Here is a 19,973-nt window from a genome sequence, read left to right on the forward strand (position 1 = left end):
TCTTACCCACTTCCTCCCGCTGTCTCCTTTACAGATAATACCTTTAAATTCTTTATTTGATTTCCTTCCACCACACTTAGCAATTTCAAATCCATACCATTCACTGCTCAATAAAGTTCCTTCTCCTATCTTTAGCAAAATGCTTCTGTCATCTTGTTCTGAATCACTGTATGAAGGAGAAGTCCCAACTTATCTACTCTTAAAATACTAGAGTCTTTTCTGTTCTCAACTGATATCAGCACAGACATCAATAAAGTTTTCAAATTTTGATTTCTTTTGCTCTGTGGACAGCAATTGATATGGACATCTCTGCTTATGATGAGAAACAGATGTGGCTGTAAAAACAGATTTCAATAAGTTTTGAAATAGAGACAATTTTCATCTTTAACACATACTTCTACTTGATCAATTGCAGCACCAGAATACTTGTATGTCATAACCCTAGTTAGAATGCATATTCTAAAAGTAAACAAATATTTTTTCAAATATAAATAGTTAACAGTGCTTTGAAACTTGTACACAAGAACAACATACAAAATGCTTGTAGGAAACAAAAACCAATCTGTACACTTTTTTGGCTTTTGGAACGAGAGAGAAAATTTGGATTTCAAAACACATTTTAAATACAGTTTTTAAATACTTCTGAAGCCTTTTCTTACTGAGTCACATGTTTTGGCTTTTGGATAGTACCTGTTTCCTGTGTCTCCGAACACTCAGCTGATTTGCTCTCGTTAATATAAATGGTACCATTTCGCAGAAGCCATATTACTCCAGTCACTAGTTGAACAAAGGGGTTTTCCTTATTCATGACATCATCTTCTGACAGATATCTATCAATATTTAAGAATTATAATTATATTTCTAATTTAGCATAATATATTATCTTACTTAATCACGATTAATTAGGAAAAGTTTACTATTAAACAACTGTACTGGGATAACAGCAAATGAAATTTGACACAAGTACAGAAATAGGTTTCTGTAGCATGAGGGCATCAATAATAGTATTGAAAGGTAATACATGCATTTTCAGATAGATGCAAAAGATCCCCGGCACTACTCTGAGGAGAGCAGAGGTGTAATGCCTAATGTCTTGACATATGTTTATTCTTCAATCATAAGTGCGTTGAGACATTTGTGTCCCTGCATTGTGTTCTGTAATTGCAAGCCTTCCTTTTTAAAAAAATGCCTTTTAAAATGCCTTTGGCAATAATATATTTATCTTTGCATTAATCTTGGCAAATTGAAGCAGAATATAATCTTATAACAACAGAGAACTAGAAAATGAAAAAGGCATGAATGTGTGTGTGGAAGTAATGGTGAGGGTAACCACATTCACTGTTCAAATGTAGACCAGCAACCACACAGGCACAGAGAAAAAAAACAAGACAATTAACAAATTTGTGTTCTTCTGCTCCCTGAGGAGTTGTGCAAGACTGTTAGCTCATTAATAAAGGAGTTTTCAGTACTGTTGAAAACAGAAACAAATGTTATTCAAACAATAACTATGCTGAGTAGTCAGAATGATGTTTGGTAATGCTACTCCTTTTGGGGACGGTGCAACAATGAAGTACTGGGGAGAATGTTTCAGGCGTTCAGATGGCATATTTTCTGACATATTTAGATGAGTGTCACCAAACGTAGGTATTTGCCTTTGGGATCTTGGAAATTGCAGTTTATCTGGGGAACAAAAATTGAAGATTCTTCCCAGATGATCTTTGAGGGAGGACAAACAGATTTTAAAAGTCATTTTCCAGAAATAGGAGAACAGGTGAGTGAGGCAGGTCTTTCACAACAGATTCCTTCTCCAAACTGAAAATACAAACCATCTAGAAGCTTGCAAAACACTATTCAAACAGAACAGTAATAAAATCCAGTTGCAAAAATGATCAGAAATTTTCAGTAAAGTGATTTCAAGCAACCAAGACTCTTAGTTATGTGAATCCAGGTAGTTTCCAACTAATGCTAAAAACATTTTGAATACATCGTTTTATTGACCTCTTTTTAAAAAAAGGTATCTCCCCAATCACTTGGTGCCCTGTTCACAGATTCATCGACACGAAGGCAAATGTTCTTAATTGCCTTACAGAATCCTGTTATCGCTTGGTGAGCCCAGATGTCCCTATCTTCTGCATTCCTTGAGATTCCCCCTTTTTCTGAGCCTTCCTGCCTGCCTATTTTCCAGTGCAGTAAATGTGTTCCATAATTCAGCATTACATTTTAGTCTAAATGTTTAAAGACAAGTTTTAAGACTATAGATTTTCTCAATAAAGCCCAATCAGAGAGAGAAAAAAAAAGTTGGACAGACAAAGAAGTGGATAATGGTCAGCCTAGAAGAATGAATAGCTGCTAACAGGGACTATTAGGAGCTGACAATGGATTGTGGGTGATATCAGCCCATGTGATAACTGGTACGTGGGGTTGAGAGAAGAGATGGGGAAAAGTGTTTAATATTGTTCAACAACTTTAGGGCTTAAATCCAGAAGGCTGCGGAGTTTGCAAAGTGCATATGAGGTGCACTGAATTTGCACTGAACTTCACTGGAGAACTACAGCAAGGCTGAGCCAGATGTTGGACAGGGAACATGGTAGTAATGAAGTGACAGGCAACTGGAAGCTCAGGGCCTCTTTTGCAAACAAAACATAAAATGTTCTGCAATCTGGTCGCCCTATCTCTGCTTTGTTTCAATACTAGCATTGCAAGCAGCGAATACAGTAGACTGGATTAAGCTAAGTGCAGATAAAAGGCGCTGTCTCACCTGGAAGCCATGTTTGGGACTTTGGATTCATAGGAAGGAAGTAAACGGGCAGGTATTATACCTTTAGTGACTGTAGGTGAAGGTGTCTTGAGGATGTGTTGAGAGTAAAGGAGGAGTGGATCAGGGTGTGCCAGAAGGAACGGCTGACAAGGAGGTGGTGGAAATGGTAACTAATGATCGTTGCTGGTGGGATGGTAGGAGATAACAAGAGGGAACCCTAACACTGTTGTGGGAGGGAAGAGAGGGGGAGATGGCCAAAGTGCAGAAGATGAGTTGGATCTATCATTTACAGTACTCAGGAATCATCGTTTGAGGAAGATGTGCATTTTGGAGGCCCACTTGCTGAAGTTGGCATTATCAGAACAAGTTAAAAAAATCACAACACTTTCGGACCGCTGCTCCTTCATTAGGGGTTGTGGAGAACACAACCACCTGAAGGAGCAGCACTCTGAAAGCTTGTGCTTCCAAATAAACCTGTTGGACTATAACCTGGTGTAGTGTACTCCCCAGTCCAACATGTCTACAAATCATGATTGTCAGAACAGATGCAACAGAGACAGTAGAACTGGGAGAATGGAATAGTCTTTACAAGAAGCAGAGTGGAGGATGTATAGTCACTTAACTATGGGAGGTTGTGGGTTTATAGTGGATATTGCTGGTGGGCCTATCCCCAGAAATAGATAGAGAGATGTCAAGGAAGGGAAAGATGGAGTCAGAGATGGATCAGGTGAAGGTGAAACCTGGATGGAAATTAGAAGTGAAATAGATAACTTTTCCAATTCCAAACTAGAGGGGGGGGGGGGAAGTAGCACCAATTTCATTATCGCGATGTGGAAAAATTTGAGAGTGGGGGTTGGAGAGTGCTGGAACAAGGAACATATCACACACCCCACAAAAACAGGCATAACTGAAGCCCATATGGGTACCCACAGACACACCTTTGATCTGAAATTGGCATTTTACTGTGGTTAAAGGAAGTGAATGCTCAAGATAATGGATGAAGTCCCAAGATAGGCTGAGATTAACATTCAAGGACTCCATGAAAGACTAACTTAATGGAACACATCCACCATAGACAGGAAGAATAACATAAGAGAACGAGCCATCACTGCACCATTAAGGGTGTTTAACTGTCACTTGCCCATGTGTATCTCAGATTATTGTGGGTGATAAAGTAGACAAGGGTTTCACAACTTGTGTGGCAAATCTAACACTGGTAGCGCACAGGTTTAAAAGCAAGAGGCCCTGGAGTTGCTTAAAGGCTTGCTCACCAAAGTAGATACATCGATCACTAACTACCTCCACATCTAGAGGATAACCATTTATCTACATGATTATCTTAATTAGGGCTACGTTGGGAGCATTAATGCAATTTAGGAATCAATTTCACATTCTTAGGCTGATTTATTTGCAACATCAGATCTTGAGGTGGCAGTGTTTTGGACTAGATAATATGCATTTAGCTGGTTTCAGTAGCCTTGTCTGTGGTGAACTTTATGATTGTAGTACAGCACAGATATTCATGTTCCTCACTGCATTATGGAGAAACTTCTCGTCCAGTTGTGGAATCTTACAGCCTCAAACTCCAATCATTCTTCCATGGCAACAAACTGGATCTGAGTGTATTATGCACTGGGACCTTGGATCTGTGGTTCAGGGGGCATCCAAGGCCGCAATCTATGGATCCTTGAAGTACCCAAGCGACTTTTTTTTGTGTTTTTGTGGGAAAGGGCAAGTGCTATGGTTTTCTTGAGGTCCAGATTTGGTTGAATTGGTAGCTTCCTTTGGGTTGCAATATTATGAATTCCACAAACTAAGCAGTCCTTTAACATACCCAAATGTGACCTGTGTTATGTTCCACCGATTTATGGAGTCATACAGGTGTATAGACCCTTTGATCCAACTCGTCCATGCCGAGCAGCTATCCTAAATTAATCTAGTCCCATTTGGCAGCACTTAGCCTATATCTCTCAATGTTTCCTATTCATGGGTAGGTTAAACAGTTTATGATGCAAAAGTCACTGCAACCCCACAAGTGGTCAACACGATGACTTTTTGTCAGTAATCCTCTTCTAATACTTTGGTAATGGTACTTAATTCCTTTCCTGCATTCTTTACTATTACGAGATATTCAAAATATTCCCATCCATAAAACAGATGCAAAATGTGTTTAACTCCTCTGTCTCTTTAAAATCTCAATTGTGATTAAAAGGCACCTAAGCAGAATTAAAGTGTTACATAAAATTAGTTTGAATTAAAGGAATTACACTCATTTTTCATATTTCATAATGAAAAATTACAGGCAATTCACATTTATTCTCCATAGCAAATCTGTTCAGAAGGATTCTCAGGCTTCAAAAGTTGTCTTAAAAGTCAACATCTATAGTATTGTTTTTGCTACACAAAAAAAGGTAATGGTCCAATGGATGAACTTTGAAAATTGAATTTTTTTTTACATTTTACAAATGGGAACTTTACAGCAAAACAACTAAAGATATTTGACGATACAAATCGGCAGTTATGCTTCAGGTTACAAATGCCATTCATTGTCGTGTTCAGCTCTTCAGCATGCTCAAATGTACTTTCAGAAATGGATTAATACAGGCAACAAGGAAACTATGCTCAGTGATGAGATGAAATATTAAATGATGTTGCTGATCAATGCAAGTTAGAGAAATTACACCAACAGAAATGTGAATAACAGCACTTAAAATCAAGCTCAGGTGGCTGCTTGGCATCGTAAAACATTGAGAGACAAACCTTCTCACAATGATGGAACAGTTATTGAAAGTCATCATGTTAGATTCTTGATCCAACTGCATTCTCTACCCCTAACTCCCCACCCTCCTGTTATCCCAAAGTGAATCTCTGCAGAGAGAAATACTTTTATTTTCCTTTATTATACACACCCTTAGCAAAGGCAAGTTCAGCAAAACAGTTTCTCATGTATTACCTCCAGTCCCAAGGAGACCAAAATAAAACAAGTCTAAACAAACACAGACATTTCAACACTACTGACAACACCTCTCCACAAGAGAAATAGCACAGAACAAATCCCTTTAAAGCACAGTGCCATCACACAATTTAATCACACGTTTCAGAGGCTTAATGACATTCCTGTTCTTTTACTTCTGAAGTTATTGAAGTAGATTTTATGATAAAAATAAAATAAGCCAAATCATTCATTGTTACCTGTAAAAGCTAAAGTCAATGCTTTCATTACAAATATCTGTAAAACATCAATTTTAAAAGATTTTATTTCTTTCTGAAACTGGATGGTTTGACCGTTTGAGGGCCATAAAATAAATTAAAGCATATACAGTTAGCTTCAATACCAAGACACTGGCATACAATCTGCCATATCAGTTGCACACAAGAAAAAAAATGAGCATGGAAAGATTTTAACGGCAGTAAAGCTCTTTCACGTATATAAAGATTGCCCAATGTACTTAAGTTCAGTTTATTGATAAGCATATTTAAGTACATAATATTACACATAATTGTGTTGAAAAAGGCAGAATATCCTCTGAAGATCACCTGAATGTGGCACAAAGCAGAAATAAAGCTGATGCATTAACAAGAGATGGGAAACAACTGTCTAAAGATGCCAGTGCAGGATTCAAAAATTATATCCCAACCCAATTCAGCCATTGCCCCTTTTGAGCCAGGTTTCCAACTTCACCTCACTTCCCTGGTTCTCTCAGCAGTGGCACATGCACTGATGACGTTACTTCTCGCTGAATGTGTCAGCACATACAGACACTTGGTGCAGCCTTTATTGACATTGCCAGGTGATATCACTTCGTAGAATCAGAATCCCTATAATGTGGGAGCAGGCCATTTGGCCCAGAGTCCTAACCAACCCTCTGAAAAGCACCTCTCCAGACTCACCCCATCCCTGTAACACTGCATTTCCCATAGCTAATCACCTGGCCTATACATCCCTGGACATAACTGGCAATTTAGCCTGGCCAATCCACCTAAGCTTTCGGAGGAAACCCACAAAGACAGGGTAAACATGCAAACTCCATAGAGATAGTTGTCCAAGGGTAGAATCGACTCCAGGTCCCTGGTGCTGTGAGCAGCAGTGTTAACCACTGAGCCACTATGCTACCCTAATGGTGTGGCAACCATGTTGCATTATGGCTAATTATTGCATTAAAGAAATGCAAGAAGCTTGTAAGTAAGCCAGACATTCTAAATTGAATTTTAATTAGTTTACAAATGGGAAAGTCAAGTAAATTTTAATTCTACAAATTAGGACTAATTTCTTAGATATAATCATCACTGCAATAATATCACCAAGTATATATATTTATTTATATTCTTACCCAAATACTAATGTGCCATCCTTCTTAATCCCAAATTGTGCATTTTGAATGCCTTTTCCATCTTGTACCAGTTTTCCATTACTCACTACTGCACCCAAGCAACGTCCTGTGTCCATGTCAAAAAATCCACCATTCTGAGCCACCAAACACGTTTTGGATTTTATAGTTTCCTGTACTGTTGCTCTATAAGACTCACTGCATCCACCTGATTTTAATGGTTCTAAAACTGAGACAGTTCTCAAAGGATTATTCACAAATGTGAGGTGGCCAGTAACAGCTTTAAGCTTTCCTCCATCAATTGGAAAGTTTGAAACAAATACAGTAGTTCTAGTTACAGGGAGGTTTGTAGATTTATCAGCAGGCCAAGTTTCATGTGTCACATTTCCAAAAACTATAGGCTGACAATCTCTGACATATCTGTGAGTATGTTGAGATCCATGCTCCAAGGGATGGTATGGAAATAGATCATTTAAAGGTGACCTGCAAAAGGAGCATACAAGATTGTCAAAAACCAGGAACAAAAACAAAATGAATTGAAAACAAGTAAAGAGCAAAAGATAAAACACTACAACCTGTTATATTTTTAAAACAAGACATTTAGCATATAATGAAAAGATTTTTTATTCCTGACTGGGTAAAGGGGTTCAAAACTTTGACAATGAGAAACTCTCAAACTTCCAATTTTATGCAAGATAGACAAATTTGCTAATCAGAGGCAGATTGGTGACAAACATTTTAAGGAGACTCACATGCATAGTTTTTTTGGGCCTCAGGAAACACAGGCAAACAGAATTAATTGTATCTGAATGCTTCCAGAAAAATCTGTTTTCAGCATGGCTTTTGGGCCAGCATAAATAGGAATGCTACCCAGGAGCGCTAGACAAACACGTTCACCCACATAAGACCCTCAGTTCAAAGTTTAGAAATTACAAACGTTTTGAACCCACATCCGAAAACTTGAAAGCCAGAATCTTTCCTGAGAAAGGCTCTGAATACTCTCAACATTTTCCATTTGACAGCAAGCCTCATCTATGGCCAATTGACAGACAGGAACCGGTTTGGAAAAAAATGGTAAAACAAGCTGAGTTTGATACAGAACAATACTTCCAGTTTTACTGTCTGCACATCCTCTAACCACATTCTTCTGACTTTGTTATTAGGCTCACCAAACTAGTAGTCATAGTAGCTCTTGATGAGTTATAAATTTTGATGTGGGAGGAAACCCACGCAGACACGGGAAGAATGTGCAAACTCCACACAGTCACCCAAGACTGGAATTGAACCTGGGTTCCTGACATTGTGAGGCAGCAGTGCTAACCACTGAGCCACCATGCCACCCCAAAGGGATGGCTGGAAAATGAGTACAGCCAGAACTAACAGGAACTCCAAAGAAACAAACATCACAACTCACCATTAAGGTTTAAGAGTTGTACAACTGGGCGCAACTTGTATTCGAATGGGACATAATTAGTTTCGAGGTACTACTTGCCAGTGCCTATACGGTCTTAAGTATCAAGTTTCAAAGGGATCAAGCCCCAAGGGATCCTTCCATATCCGCTACAAATTCACCTGCACCTCCACACACATCATTTACTGCATCCGCTGCACCTGATGTGGCCTCCTCTATATTGGGGAGACAGGCCGCCTACTTGCAGAACGTTTCAGAGAACACCTCTGGAACACCCGGACGAACCAACCCAACCACCCCATGGCTCAACAATTCAACTCCCCCTCCCACTCCACCAAGGACATGCAGGTCCTTGGATTCCTCCATCGCCAGACCATAGCAACACAGCGGCTGGAGGAACCCTCCGCCATCATCCGCCTAGGAACCCTCCAACCACAAGGGATGAACTCAGATTTCTCCAGTTTCCTCATTTCCCCTCCCTCCAACTTGTCTCAGTCAAATCCCTCGAACTCAGCACCGCCTTCCTAACCTGCAATCTCCTTCCTGACCTCTCCGCCCCACCCCCACTCCAGCCTATCACCCTCACCTTGATCTCCTTCCACCTATCGCATTTCCAACGCCCCTCCCCCTACCTTTTATCTTAGCCTACTGGGCACACTTTCCTAATTCCTGAAGAAGGGCTCATGCCCGAAACGTCGATTCTCTTGCTCCTTGGATGCTGCCTGACCTGCGCTTTTCCAGCTCTGATCTCCAGTATCTGCAGTCCTCACTTTCTCCTATCAAGTTTCAAAGCCTTGTAGAGGTACGTGTCTCTGAACTGGTTGCTCAGGAAAAAAATGGAAGATTTCTCAATTCGTATCACGGACATTTGTACATCTGCCTTCCGTGTAAGGAGGAATTTACCATAAGTTTTCAGTTCCTCCCAACTCGATACTCCAAAATGCCCCATTGCCCATGTTTATTATCTCAGATCCAGCAGCCCCTCCCCCCCCCAGACTTTTTCAACTTGAGCCAAGACATTAAGAAATTTGAGGAAGCGAACTACTCGTTGTGGAACCGACTACCCCTCCAGGAACTTCAGCCGCAAAATGCAGCGCTGACCCTTCCACTTCAGAAAAGTTAAAGAGATTAAGAAGGATCAAACAAAAAGGCGGATAAGAACATACCTACTACTAACAACCCCGCTGGACTGAAAAAGCAACAGAAAATCGACAGCTAGCCTCACAGACCAGCCATAAATCCAGCGCCAGGCAACGCTGCGGCCACCAACCGCCATTCGCACGCTTCATGACCCCATCACCATCGTCTCCAGGGTCACGTGAAACTAGCCGTCCTCTCGCCTCACCTCCTCCACCTCCTTGTGGTCATGTGATCTCAACACCCTTAAATCGAATTTAAAATCCTCCCTAAAACTTGACAGGAGAAAACCCAATGACCATTTCGTTTATAATACTAACTTTCAAAATCGGGTGACGCTTTAAAAGCACCGATACTCCGGACGGATTGATCGCCAGAGTCGACTGGCGGGGACCGCTTTCATCGGTGCACTTCTCATAGCGGGAAGTGGTGGGCGCATGCGTAGCTTTGGACATGGTGTCAGCTGCGGTCGCGGGTGCTCGATGCACGCGCGCCTTGAGGAATGTTTTACTCATAAAGGGTCATAATGTGCTTCTGGCGGAGAGGGTGCGCGCGGCTAACACTGGGGTAACGGTCCCCGGCCATCACCATCAACAGTACTGCATACAGCTTGTCAGGTTAGTGTGTTAGGTGAAAGTGAGGACTGCAGATCAGAGTCAAGAGTGAGGCGCTGGAAAAGCACAGCAGGTCAGGCAGCATCCGAGGCGCAGGAGAGTCGACGTTTCGGGCAAAAGCCCGAAATGTTTGGACAGCCGCTGTCAACACTGCTGTGATTCAAATAGTGGATTGTGGATCACCGCCACCTTCTCAAGGGCAATTCAGAATGGTAATGAATGCTAGCATCTATATTGTACTACAACAACAACAAGAAACTCCTCTGTAGTCTCCTTATCCACACTACCCTAACAAGTATCTTCATTACAACAACACCTGCACTGCACTTGTGTACGAGGTGTAAATGTGCTGAGGAAGGGTCGCTGGACCCAAAATGTTAACACTGAATTCTCTTCACAGAGTGTTGCCAGACCTGCTGAGCTTTCCCAGCAACTTCTGATTTTATTTGTAGTTGTAAATGTACTGGGACTGAGTGATCTGGCAAAACCTTTGTCAAAATGATTAGGCTGCCACTTTTTAATTCATTTGCAAGGATGTGGTTGTCACTGGCCATTTTAATGCCTATCCCTGATTGTCCAGAGGGCAGTTAAGAGTCACCCACATTGCTGTAGGTCGGGAGTCATGTGTAGGATAGGTGGGTGAACCAGATTTTTTTTCCTCTGACAATCAACAACAATTCTTAATTTTATTGAGGTCAAATTCTATCATCTGCAGTGGTAGAAACCAAAGCCAGGCCAATAGAACATTACCTGCATCTCTGGATTAATAATTAAGAGGGTCGTTGCCTCTCCTGCATCCTGATTCTGTTTAAACTCAACCCAGTATACATTACTTGAAACATTTCTTTGTTATCTAGATTCACAACAAAATTCAGCACAAGAGATTGTTTAATCCACCTTCCTTTGCCCCTCCAATGGAAACAGTCCCTGAAGACTTTCCACGATGATAGTATCTTTGCTGTTATAAGTGCTATCACCCAATATTGTATTTTTCCATGTGTCTCCTGATTCTGCTCCACCATTCAATAGTGTCTGTTGATTTTTCACCTCAATTCTGCTTTCTTGACAGCTGTCCTGATTTCTTGATTCCTAGAAAGCTTAAAAACAATCTGTCTCGATGTTGACATCCTCAACAGTGAAGGGTCCACAACATTTTGATAGAAAATTCCAAACATTTACTCTGTCAGTGAACGCATCTGTTCTCATCTGCATTCTAAACGATTAGCCCCCTACACTGAGGCAGTGATTCAATGTTCAAGATTTCCCACCCTGTGGAAACAAGTTTTCAGACTCGATCTTGTCAAACCTCTTCAGAATCGTAGAAAGAAAAGTCATATTGCACTCAAAATGTTCACTGTTTTTCCCCTATCCACAGGTACTGCCAAACCTTCAGAATTTTGCATGTTTCAATAAGATCGCCTTTCGTTTTTCTAAAGTCCACACAATATAGGCCCACAGGATAGAAAGTTGGAACAAAAGAATCTGTAGCTTCCTAGTGATGAAACAGACAGAGTAACATGAAAGCAAGGAAAGTGTATATGACAGATTGCAAATGCTTATACAATTGAGAACAAAGCTAAATGAAGATTTGGAGGAAATAATTCACATCTTTGGATAATGTATGAGACAGCAATTTCTTATATTTTTGGGATTGTGTGTATGTAGAGTTTAAATTTTTAAGTATTGAGTGACAAACATTTGGCCTGTTTTGACAGACTGGAGCATAGAGGTGTTTGCAAGGCTGTAATTTTTCCAGTGACAAATATGGTCGTCATTCTTTTGCATGGATCCTTTTAAATTAACAGTTTAAAGGATCTTTAATGTGTAAATAGGATACAATTTCAAAGCTTCCAGAACACAGACTTGGAAATTTGGTTGAATGATGAGGTAGATAGTATAACAAACCTTGTTTTGACTGCCACTTAATGACCGGCAGTTTTGATAAACCGTCAAAAATTATATACCTGAAACACCAGAAGTATACTGTATTATCATGGTCTCCATGATGTTCAAGTAGTCAGCTGATGGTGGAGTGAGAAAGCTCTCTGCTGGTAAGTATTATTCAAGGCAAAGTTGCACTATTATTTAAGTAATTTATGCTGTAAATAAAGTGTAACAGTGATGTATATACCCCTTGCATTATGTTTCTATTACTTATATGGTTTTTTAACATTGATTATGTGGGCCTCTAGATCAACCAGAATATTTGATTAACCGGCCCACTGCTGGTCCCATAGGTGCCAGTATATTAAAGTTTTGCTGGAATGGATTCGAGCAGGACATAGAAGGCAGGTGTATGGCAGATGACATTTATTGCAAGGAATTGAGAAGCACCAGTACTACATATTTATCAGGAAGATTGAAAGATGCAATACTAAATAGTAAAGTTTTAAAGGATGAGACTTGAATATATATGTGCATAAATCTTTGAGAATAGCATTCAAATTAAGGTGACTTTTAAAAATAAATACTGGATCCTTGCCCTTTAAAAGTAAATTTGAAGTATCAAATGGGGTAATGTATTCAGTCTGTGCGCTGCATTTTAAGCAGGATGCCAAATTGTTAAAATGGATTTGTCATAAACTGCTTCAGAATGATGAACTTCACTTATGTGGAAAAACTGGAGAAGTTGAGATTGCCCTGTTTGGAACTGGGAAAGTTAAAGGGACATTTGTTGCAGATGTTCAAAACTATGCAGGGTTTTTACAGAGTAAATAAGGAAACCTGCTTTCAATGGTGATGTTGATTACCAGAGAGCACAATTATATGGTGATTGTCAAATAAAAAGAGACTCTTTGATGTTGAAAAGTTTCACCACTGCAGTCTTTTCCCCACCAAATCACTGAGTTTATAACACTAAGCACACAGATTACAACTAACATGCACTAGTCATTCAATATCTATCTTTTTCTCATCAAATAAGAATGTGCTTGCATATGTACTTTGCACAGTGTTGTGAATAAATTTTATGTCACCAGCGTCACAGTTGAAGGATAATCGTATGTGGAAACTTATGATTTCAGAGATCTATGTCTGCTATCCAGTACAGATTGTCAGGAATTGTTCACAATGCAAAAATGTCCAGGGCAAGATGGTGAAGCTTTAAGATAGCTTTAAAGGCAGTTTAGACTGGCAGAATAAATAACAGAAAATGGTTCAGTAATAATTGAAAAGGTTGGAAATAACAGCTGAGAGTGAAAAGATACTTGCTAAAATGTAATTAGTTATTTTGTTCTTTACTGCCACTGTCATGGAATCTCTATAGTGTGGAAACAAGTCCACACCAACCCTCCGAAGAGTAACCCACCCACACCCATTACTCGACACTTACTCCTGACCAATGCACCTAACCTACAGATCCCTGAACACTATAGGCAATTCAGCATGGCCAATTCACCTAACCTACACATCTTTAGATTGTGGGAGGAAACCGGAGCACCCAGAAGAAACCCATGCAGACATGGGAAGAAAGTGCAAACACCACACAGACAATCGCCCAAGGCTGGAATCGAACCTGGGTCTCTAGTGCTGTGAGGCAGCAGTGCTAACCACTGAGCTACCGTTCCACCATGGTTCATAATTTTGCTTAAATATTAAAATCTAGGCTTTATGTGCAATTGATCATTGCCTGCTTCGCTGTGCTACATGAGGACCCATACATGAGAGAAGTGTGAGAGATCCTTGAAATTTTAATTGTATTGAAACAGATCTCCAAGTGAACAGGTGGCTAACAGAGGTTAGGATGCACAATTTACTTTTACAAATAAAATTGGTTCTTGGACAGTAGAATTAATTATAGTCTGCATTTGATGAATAATGGCTCGAAAGTTGTTAATTGTCCTTATTAATTTACTGGCTTATTTTTGTTCTGATCTGATTTACTTTTGAAGAAATTAACAAGAAATTCTGAGAAACTTCATCAAATTGTAATTTTTTTCCCCACTTCCTGGATTTCATAGTGAGAAAGATTGGGTTTGGGGATTTCAGTATTGTTTTGAAATGGAATAGCAGGTATGATCTTGATGACATTTTCTCATCTGAAGCCATATCATGATGTTCTCTTTAAATACTGTAGAGTATTTCAACCCTAGTCTTTTTGTTTAGAATTTTCTGGCTTAGGATTTCTTAAATTGAATTTACATCATATTGTAATATGAGCTGAGTTTTGCTCTGAAGCATACAGAAATAGCCTGACCGATGACAATTGTTTGGAACTTTTGATATATTATTTCTCACTAGCAAATCTTGCGATCACATCAGTAAAATTGACGACAGAGTTAGACTTCTGGTCAAGTCAGTTCTGAAGAAGACTTACATTTACTTACAAGATAATGCATGGCTTAGAAAGGGTGGATGCTGGGAATTTGTTTCCGTTAGGTGGGGAGACTAGGATCCATGGACATAGCCTTAGAATTAGAGGGGGTCAAGTTAGAATGGAAATGAGCAGTCATTTCTTCAGCCAAAGAGTAATGGGCCTGTGGAATTCATTGCCATGGAGCACAGTGGAGGCTGGGACATTAAATGTCTTCAAGGCAGAGATTGATAAATTCTAGATCTCGCAAGGAATTAAGGGCTATCTGGAGAGTGCGAGTAAGTGGAGTTGAAATGCCCATCAGCCATGATTGAATGGCGGAGTGAACTCAATGGGCCGAATGGCCTTACTTCCACTCCTGTCTTATAGTCTTATGAACTTTATTTCTCTCTACTCAGATCTTACCAGACCTGCTACGTTTCTCCAGTACATTCCGTTAATACTTCAAATTTCCAGAAGTTGCAGTACTTTGCTTTAATTTTATTCATGTCCTCAGGTGTCTTGCTGTGTTTGGTGCAGCCAGTATTTATATTCTGAACGAAAATAAGCAAAGCCTGTCCTTATATGTCAGTGCTCTTCTTCCACATAGAAATCGAGATTATGAAGGTTTCCTGTCTTCTCTGCTGCTTCCTGCAGAATTCCGTAGCTCAGTGTTTGCATTAAGAGCATTCAATGTGGAATTGGCTCAGGTAAGTATTCTCATCGACCTCTTACAAGTGTGTGGTTTGTAAATTAATGATTCTCACCTTTTATTCACGTTATGACATGAATTAGAAAATTCTGTCATCATGTAAGCTGAATATCTCCAGATAATATGAAATGCAACATATCTAAATATCCAACACTTCTGTTTTGAAATGATTATTGTGCATAAGTAAGGTTAACACCATTTTAACATTGACTACGCTTTAGATGTTCTTCTTAGATTGTATTATGCTTTGGATAAGATGTGGTCATGAAAGGCATTTTTCTTTATTTTCTTTTCTTGCTTGAAGAAAGCCACGAACATTTTACCAGCAAATCGTCAGATTTTTGCCTACTTAACTAATCTATAACCGTCTGAAAACTCCTCTTTACTTCCCAACATACTTTCCTACCTTTCTTGCTTTGTGTTGACTTCAAATTTAACTACCCATACCTTTTCTCCCCTCTTGATGTAAATTGTAAAAAGTTGTGACCCCAGCACAGATTCCTGTCGGACTCAACACAGCACATTCAGCTCATCAGAAAAATAATTTTCGATGTGTTTCCCCCTATTTTCTGCTCACCAGCTAATTTTCTAACCATGCTAATATGTACTCCCTATACCATGAGCTTCTATTTTGTGCATTAACCTTTTATGTGGAACCTGATCAAGTGCCTTCTAGAAATCCAAGTTCAATGTAAGAATGCTATTGTAATTGAGTGGTGCAGTTCAGAAATGAAATCACCTTGCCAATTCAGATTAGAGCTATCCATTTTTAAAATCTGACCTGATTGTCAAATCATGCTTCAAGATCTCAACAACTATTTCCATTTTTTCACAGAAGTTAACTCTTTGTCCCAGGCTGAGCTATTTTGTATGGACTTCGCATATCCATCCCTCTGCTTCAGCTTAATTATTCCTCATCATCTTAGCTTTTTGAAGTGGATTGTACTTGATCTTGACATTGTGTGCAAAAATATAGGAAATTATAATTCATTACAGTATGAGTCAAGAACATGGCTATTTTAGCTAATACATAATCTTAATTCTATTTTCTCACTTTGTGCCTTGGTATTTTTTTTATAAGGTTCAAGATTTAGTATCTCAGAAGACAATAGGTCTGATGAGGATGCAGTTTTGGAGGCAAGTGATTGAAGATATTTACAGTGATAACCCTCCCCATCAACCCATTGCCATCGAACTGTGGAAGGTAAATCAGCTTTAAAAGATTATTTGATCTTCAGGCATCTGAATTATAATGTGGAAGTCATGAAACTAAAGTTTCATGTAAAAATGTTCTTGCTAAATTCCACTGGAATCTGTGGCAGAGATTTTGGAGCAGGTTGCTCAGCAAATAAGCCATAAGGAAAGAAGAGTACTGAAATATTCTCAGCAATATTGTTCTATGGGTACTGCTTACTCTTTGGCACCTTATTCAAATGACCATTATCAATATGTTAACCTTAATGAATCAAATACTGGCAGAACTTTGTATAATAGAAATTATCACTATTGAGTTCTTGTCCTCTACTGTCCTTGGCTATTCATATGTGTTGTGGTTCTGTTCGCCGAGCTGGAAGTTTTTGTTGCAAACGTTTCGTCCCCTGGCTAGGCGACATCATCAGTGCTTGGGAGCCTCCTGCGAAGCGCTTCTTTGATGTTTCCTCCGGTGTTAATAGTGGTCTGTCCCTGCCGCTTCCGGTTGTCAGTTTCAGCTGTCCGCTGTAGTGGTTGGTATATTGTGTCCAGGTCGATGTGTTTGTTGATGGAGTTTGTGGATGAATGCCATGCCTCTAGGAATTCCCTGGCTGTTGTCTGTCTGACTTGGCCTTTGATAGTAGTGTTGTTCCAGTCGAATTCATGTTGCTTGTTGTCTGCGTGTGTGGCTAATAAGGATCCTGATGTAGCTTCGTTTGTGTGTGTTGGGGTGGTTACTTTTATAGTTTAGGACTTGGTCTGTGTGTGTGGCTTTCCTGTATACCCTTGTAGTGAATTCTCCATTCGGTGTTCTCTGTACCATCACGTCTAGGAATGGGAGTTGGCTATCCTTATCCTGGAGATCATCTGAAACATACACATAGACAAAGAAGAAACCATGATATCATTCGACGTGATGGCACTGTTCACTTCGATTGACAAAACCTTAGCCAGAGAAACAATAGCCAACCTACTGGACATACAGAACAGAAAACAGGACGCTGAACCTATCAACAAAGACGGCATACTTAAACTACTGGACTTGTGCCTCACAACACACTTCACATTCAACAACCAGATATACGAACAAATCAACGGAACACCCATGGGATCACCAATCTCGGGACTCATAGCAGAGGCAGTTATGCAAAGGTTAGAACAAACAGTCCTACCACAAATTCAACCCAAACTCTGGGTCAGATATGTCGATGACACGTTTGTAATCATTAAAAACACGGAAATAGAAAAAACACACCGGATCATCAACTCACAGGAATCCGATTCACGAGAGAAGAAGAAAAGGATAGCCAACTCCCATTCCTAGACATGATGGTACAGAGAACACCGAACGGAGAATTCACTACAAGGGTATACAGGAAAGCCACACACACAGACCAAGTCCTAAACTATAGAAGTAACCACTCCAACACACACAAACGAAGCTGCATCAGGACACTATTCAAAAGGGCCACAACACACTGCAGTACACCAGAACTGCAAAAAGAAGAAGAGGAACACCTATACAAGATATTCGCCAAAAACGGATACCCGCGCATCTTCATCAACAGATGCCTAAGAGAAAGATCATGGAACGAGGACATACCACAACCAAAAGAACTAGCCACACTACCATACATCAGGAGCATCTCAGAACTGACAGCCAGACTACTGCGACCCCTAGAACTCATAACGGCACACAAACCAACAGCCACGCTCAGACAACAACTCACCAGAACGAAGGACCCGATACCCAACATGAGCACAACTAATGTAGTGTACAAAATACCATGCAAGGACTGCACAAAACACTATATAGGACAAACAGGAAGACAGCTAACAATCCGCATACATGAACATCAACTAGCCACGAAACAACACGACCAGCTATCCTTAGTAGCCACACACACAGACAACAAGCAACATGAATTTGACTGGGACAACACTACTATCATAGGGCAAGCCAGACAGACAACAGCCAGGGAATTCCTAGAGGCATGGCATTCATCCACAAACTCCATCAACAAACACATCGACCTGGACCCAATATACCAACCACTACAGCGGACAGCTGAAACTGACAACCGGAAGCGGCAGGGACAGACCACTATAAACACCGGAGGAAACATCAAAGAAGCGCTTCGCAGGAGGCTCCCAAGCACTGATGATGTCGCCTAGCCAGGGGACAAAACGTTTGCAACAAAAACTTCCAGCTCGGCGAACAGAACCACAACAACGAGCACCCGAGCTACAAATCTTCGCACAAACTTATTCATATGTGTATTTCCAGCAGAAATCCCTTGGTAGTGATCAAGAGTGGAAATCAAGATAACTTTTACCCCTCATTTTCCTTAATTTGGACACCAACCCTGCTATTGTGTTCTGCCAGCCAAGCAAAGAAACTGCTTAACAGCAGAGGTTGTCTTGGATTTTTTGAATTGGATACTCGCTGAACTTACTGACTGGTTATCCTCACATTTGACTTTAGAGAGTACCAATAAGTGAGATAAGCGTGACTTCATCCTCACTAGTCTATATGTTATAGATGCATTTGACCGTCATGCTAATGGTAAGCATGACAACTACCTTTTGAATCTTGTCACATTAAGGATACCCTTCATTTTCCTATGTGACATTACACAGTGCTACATCGCATAGATATCAAATGAATCTAACCGCTCAAAACTGGGCATGCATGAGGTGCTGTGGGCCATCAGCTGTAGCAGAATTGCATTCAACACAATCTGTAGCCTCACATACATCCCTCACTTTGCCATTGCTATCGTCTGACGGAATCAATCATTGTTCCATGAAATGTACAGGAGGGCATACCAGGAGCAGTAATAGGCATACCTAAAAATGAATTGTCAGCCTGGTAAAATTACCAAATAGGATTATTTGCATGGCAAACAGCAAAAGGCAGCATGCAACAAACAGCTAAGATACTCACCACCAGTGGATTAAATCTAAACTCTACAGTTCTGCCTCATCCATTTGTGAATGGTGATGGACAATTAAACAACTAAATAGAGGAAGTGATATCAAATAACCCCATCATAAATGATGGGAAGCCGACCTCATTATTGCAAAACAGAAGGCTGAAGCATTGGAAACTGTATCCAGCCAGATGTGCCATGTGAATGATTTATCTCAACATCCAAGGATGTCCCCAGCATTTCAGTTACCACAGTTCAGCCATTCATTTCACACCATGTAAAGAAATAGCTGAAGGCACTGGATATCACAAAGACTGTGGGCACTGACAACATTCTGACCATAGTACTGAAAACATCTGCTCAAGAATTAGCTGTGTCATTGACCAGGCTGTTCCAGTTCAGCTACCACATTGGAATCTACCTGACATGTGCAAACTTGCCCAGGAATGTCCTGTGCCTTCTCAGTCTGCTCTTAAGTTATAAGCAAATTGATAGAACATTCTATTAAGTGAAACTTACTGATTAGTAAATTGCTGACTCACGTTTTATTTGGTTCCCCCAGAGGAACACCACTTTGACCTCATTGCAACCTTCGTCC

At 40.2% G+C, this 19,973-nt stretch overlaps 2 protein-coding genes across 6 annotated transcripts in view; one reads left to right on the top strand and one right to left on the bottom strand.

Annotated features, from left to right (window-relative positions):
- The window catches only part of nagpa (N-acetylglucosamine-1-phosphodiester alpha-N-acetylglucosaminidase), a 42,819-nt gene extending 32,871 nt beyond the window's left edge, over positions 1–9,948 (bottom strand). Inside the window, exons 1-3 of the mRNA XM_043688028.2 lie at positions 9,664–9,948; positions 7,090–7,569; positions 691–830 (exon numbers count right to left, since the gene is read on the bottom strand). Coding sequence (XP_043543963.2) covers positions 691–830; positions 7,090–7,569; positions 9,664–9,773 — 730 coding nt within the window. The 5' untranslated portion in view covers positions 9,774–9,948. The remainder of the gene's footprint in view (positions 1–690; positions 831–7,089; positions 7,570–9,663) is intronic.
- Positions 9,949–9,955: 7 nt separating this feature from the next.
- The window catches only part of ndufaf6 (NADH:ubiquinone oxidoreductase complex assembly factor 6), a 32,987-nt gene continuing 22,969 nt past the window's right edge, over positions 9,956–19,973 (top strand). For 2 of the 5 annotated variants that reach the window (XM_043688032.2, XM_043688031.2), the window contains exons 1-3: positions 9,956–10,251; positions 15,150–15,249; positions 16,333–16,455. In XM_043688032.2, the coding sequence (XP_043543967.2) occupies positions 10,088–10,251; positions 15,150–15,249; positions 16,333–16,455 (387 nt within the window). In that variant the 5' untranslated portion in view covers positions 9,956–10,087. The other 3 variants (XM_043688033.2, XM_087986546.1, XM_087986547.1) reach the window with 3 other exon arrangements.

This window comes from Chiloscyllium plagiosum, unplaced genomic scaffold, assembly GCF_037043375.1.
Source record: "Chiloscyllium plagiosum isolate Xiang-an unplaced genomic scaffold, Cpla_swu_hap1 HiC_scaffold_4, whole genome shotgun sequence".
NCBI lineage: Eukaryota > Metazoa > Chordata > Chondrichthyes > Orectolobiformes > Hemiscylliidae > Chiloscyllium > Chiloscyllium plagiosum.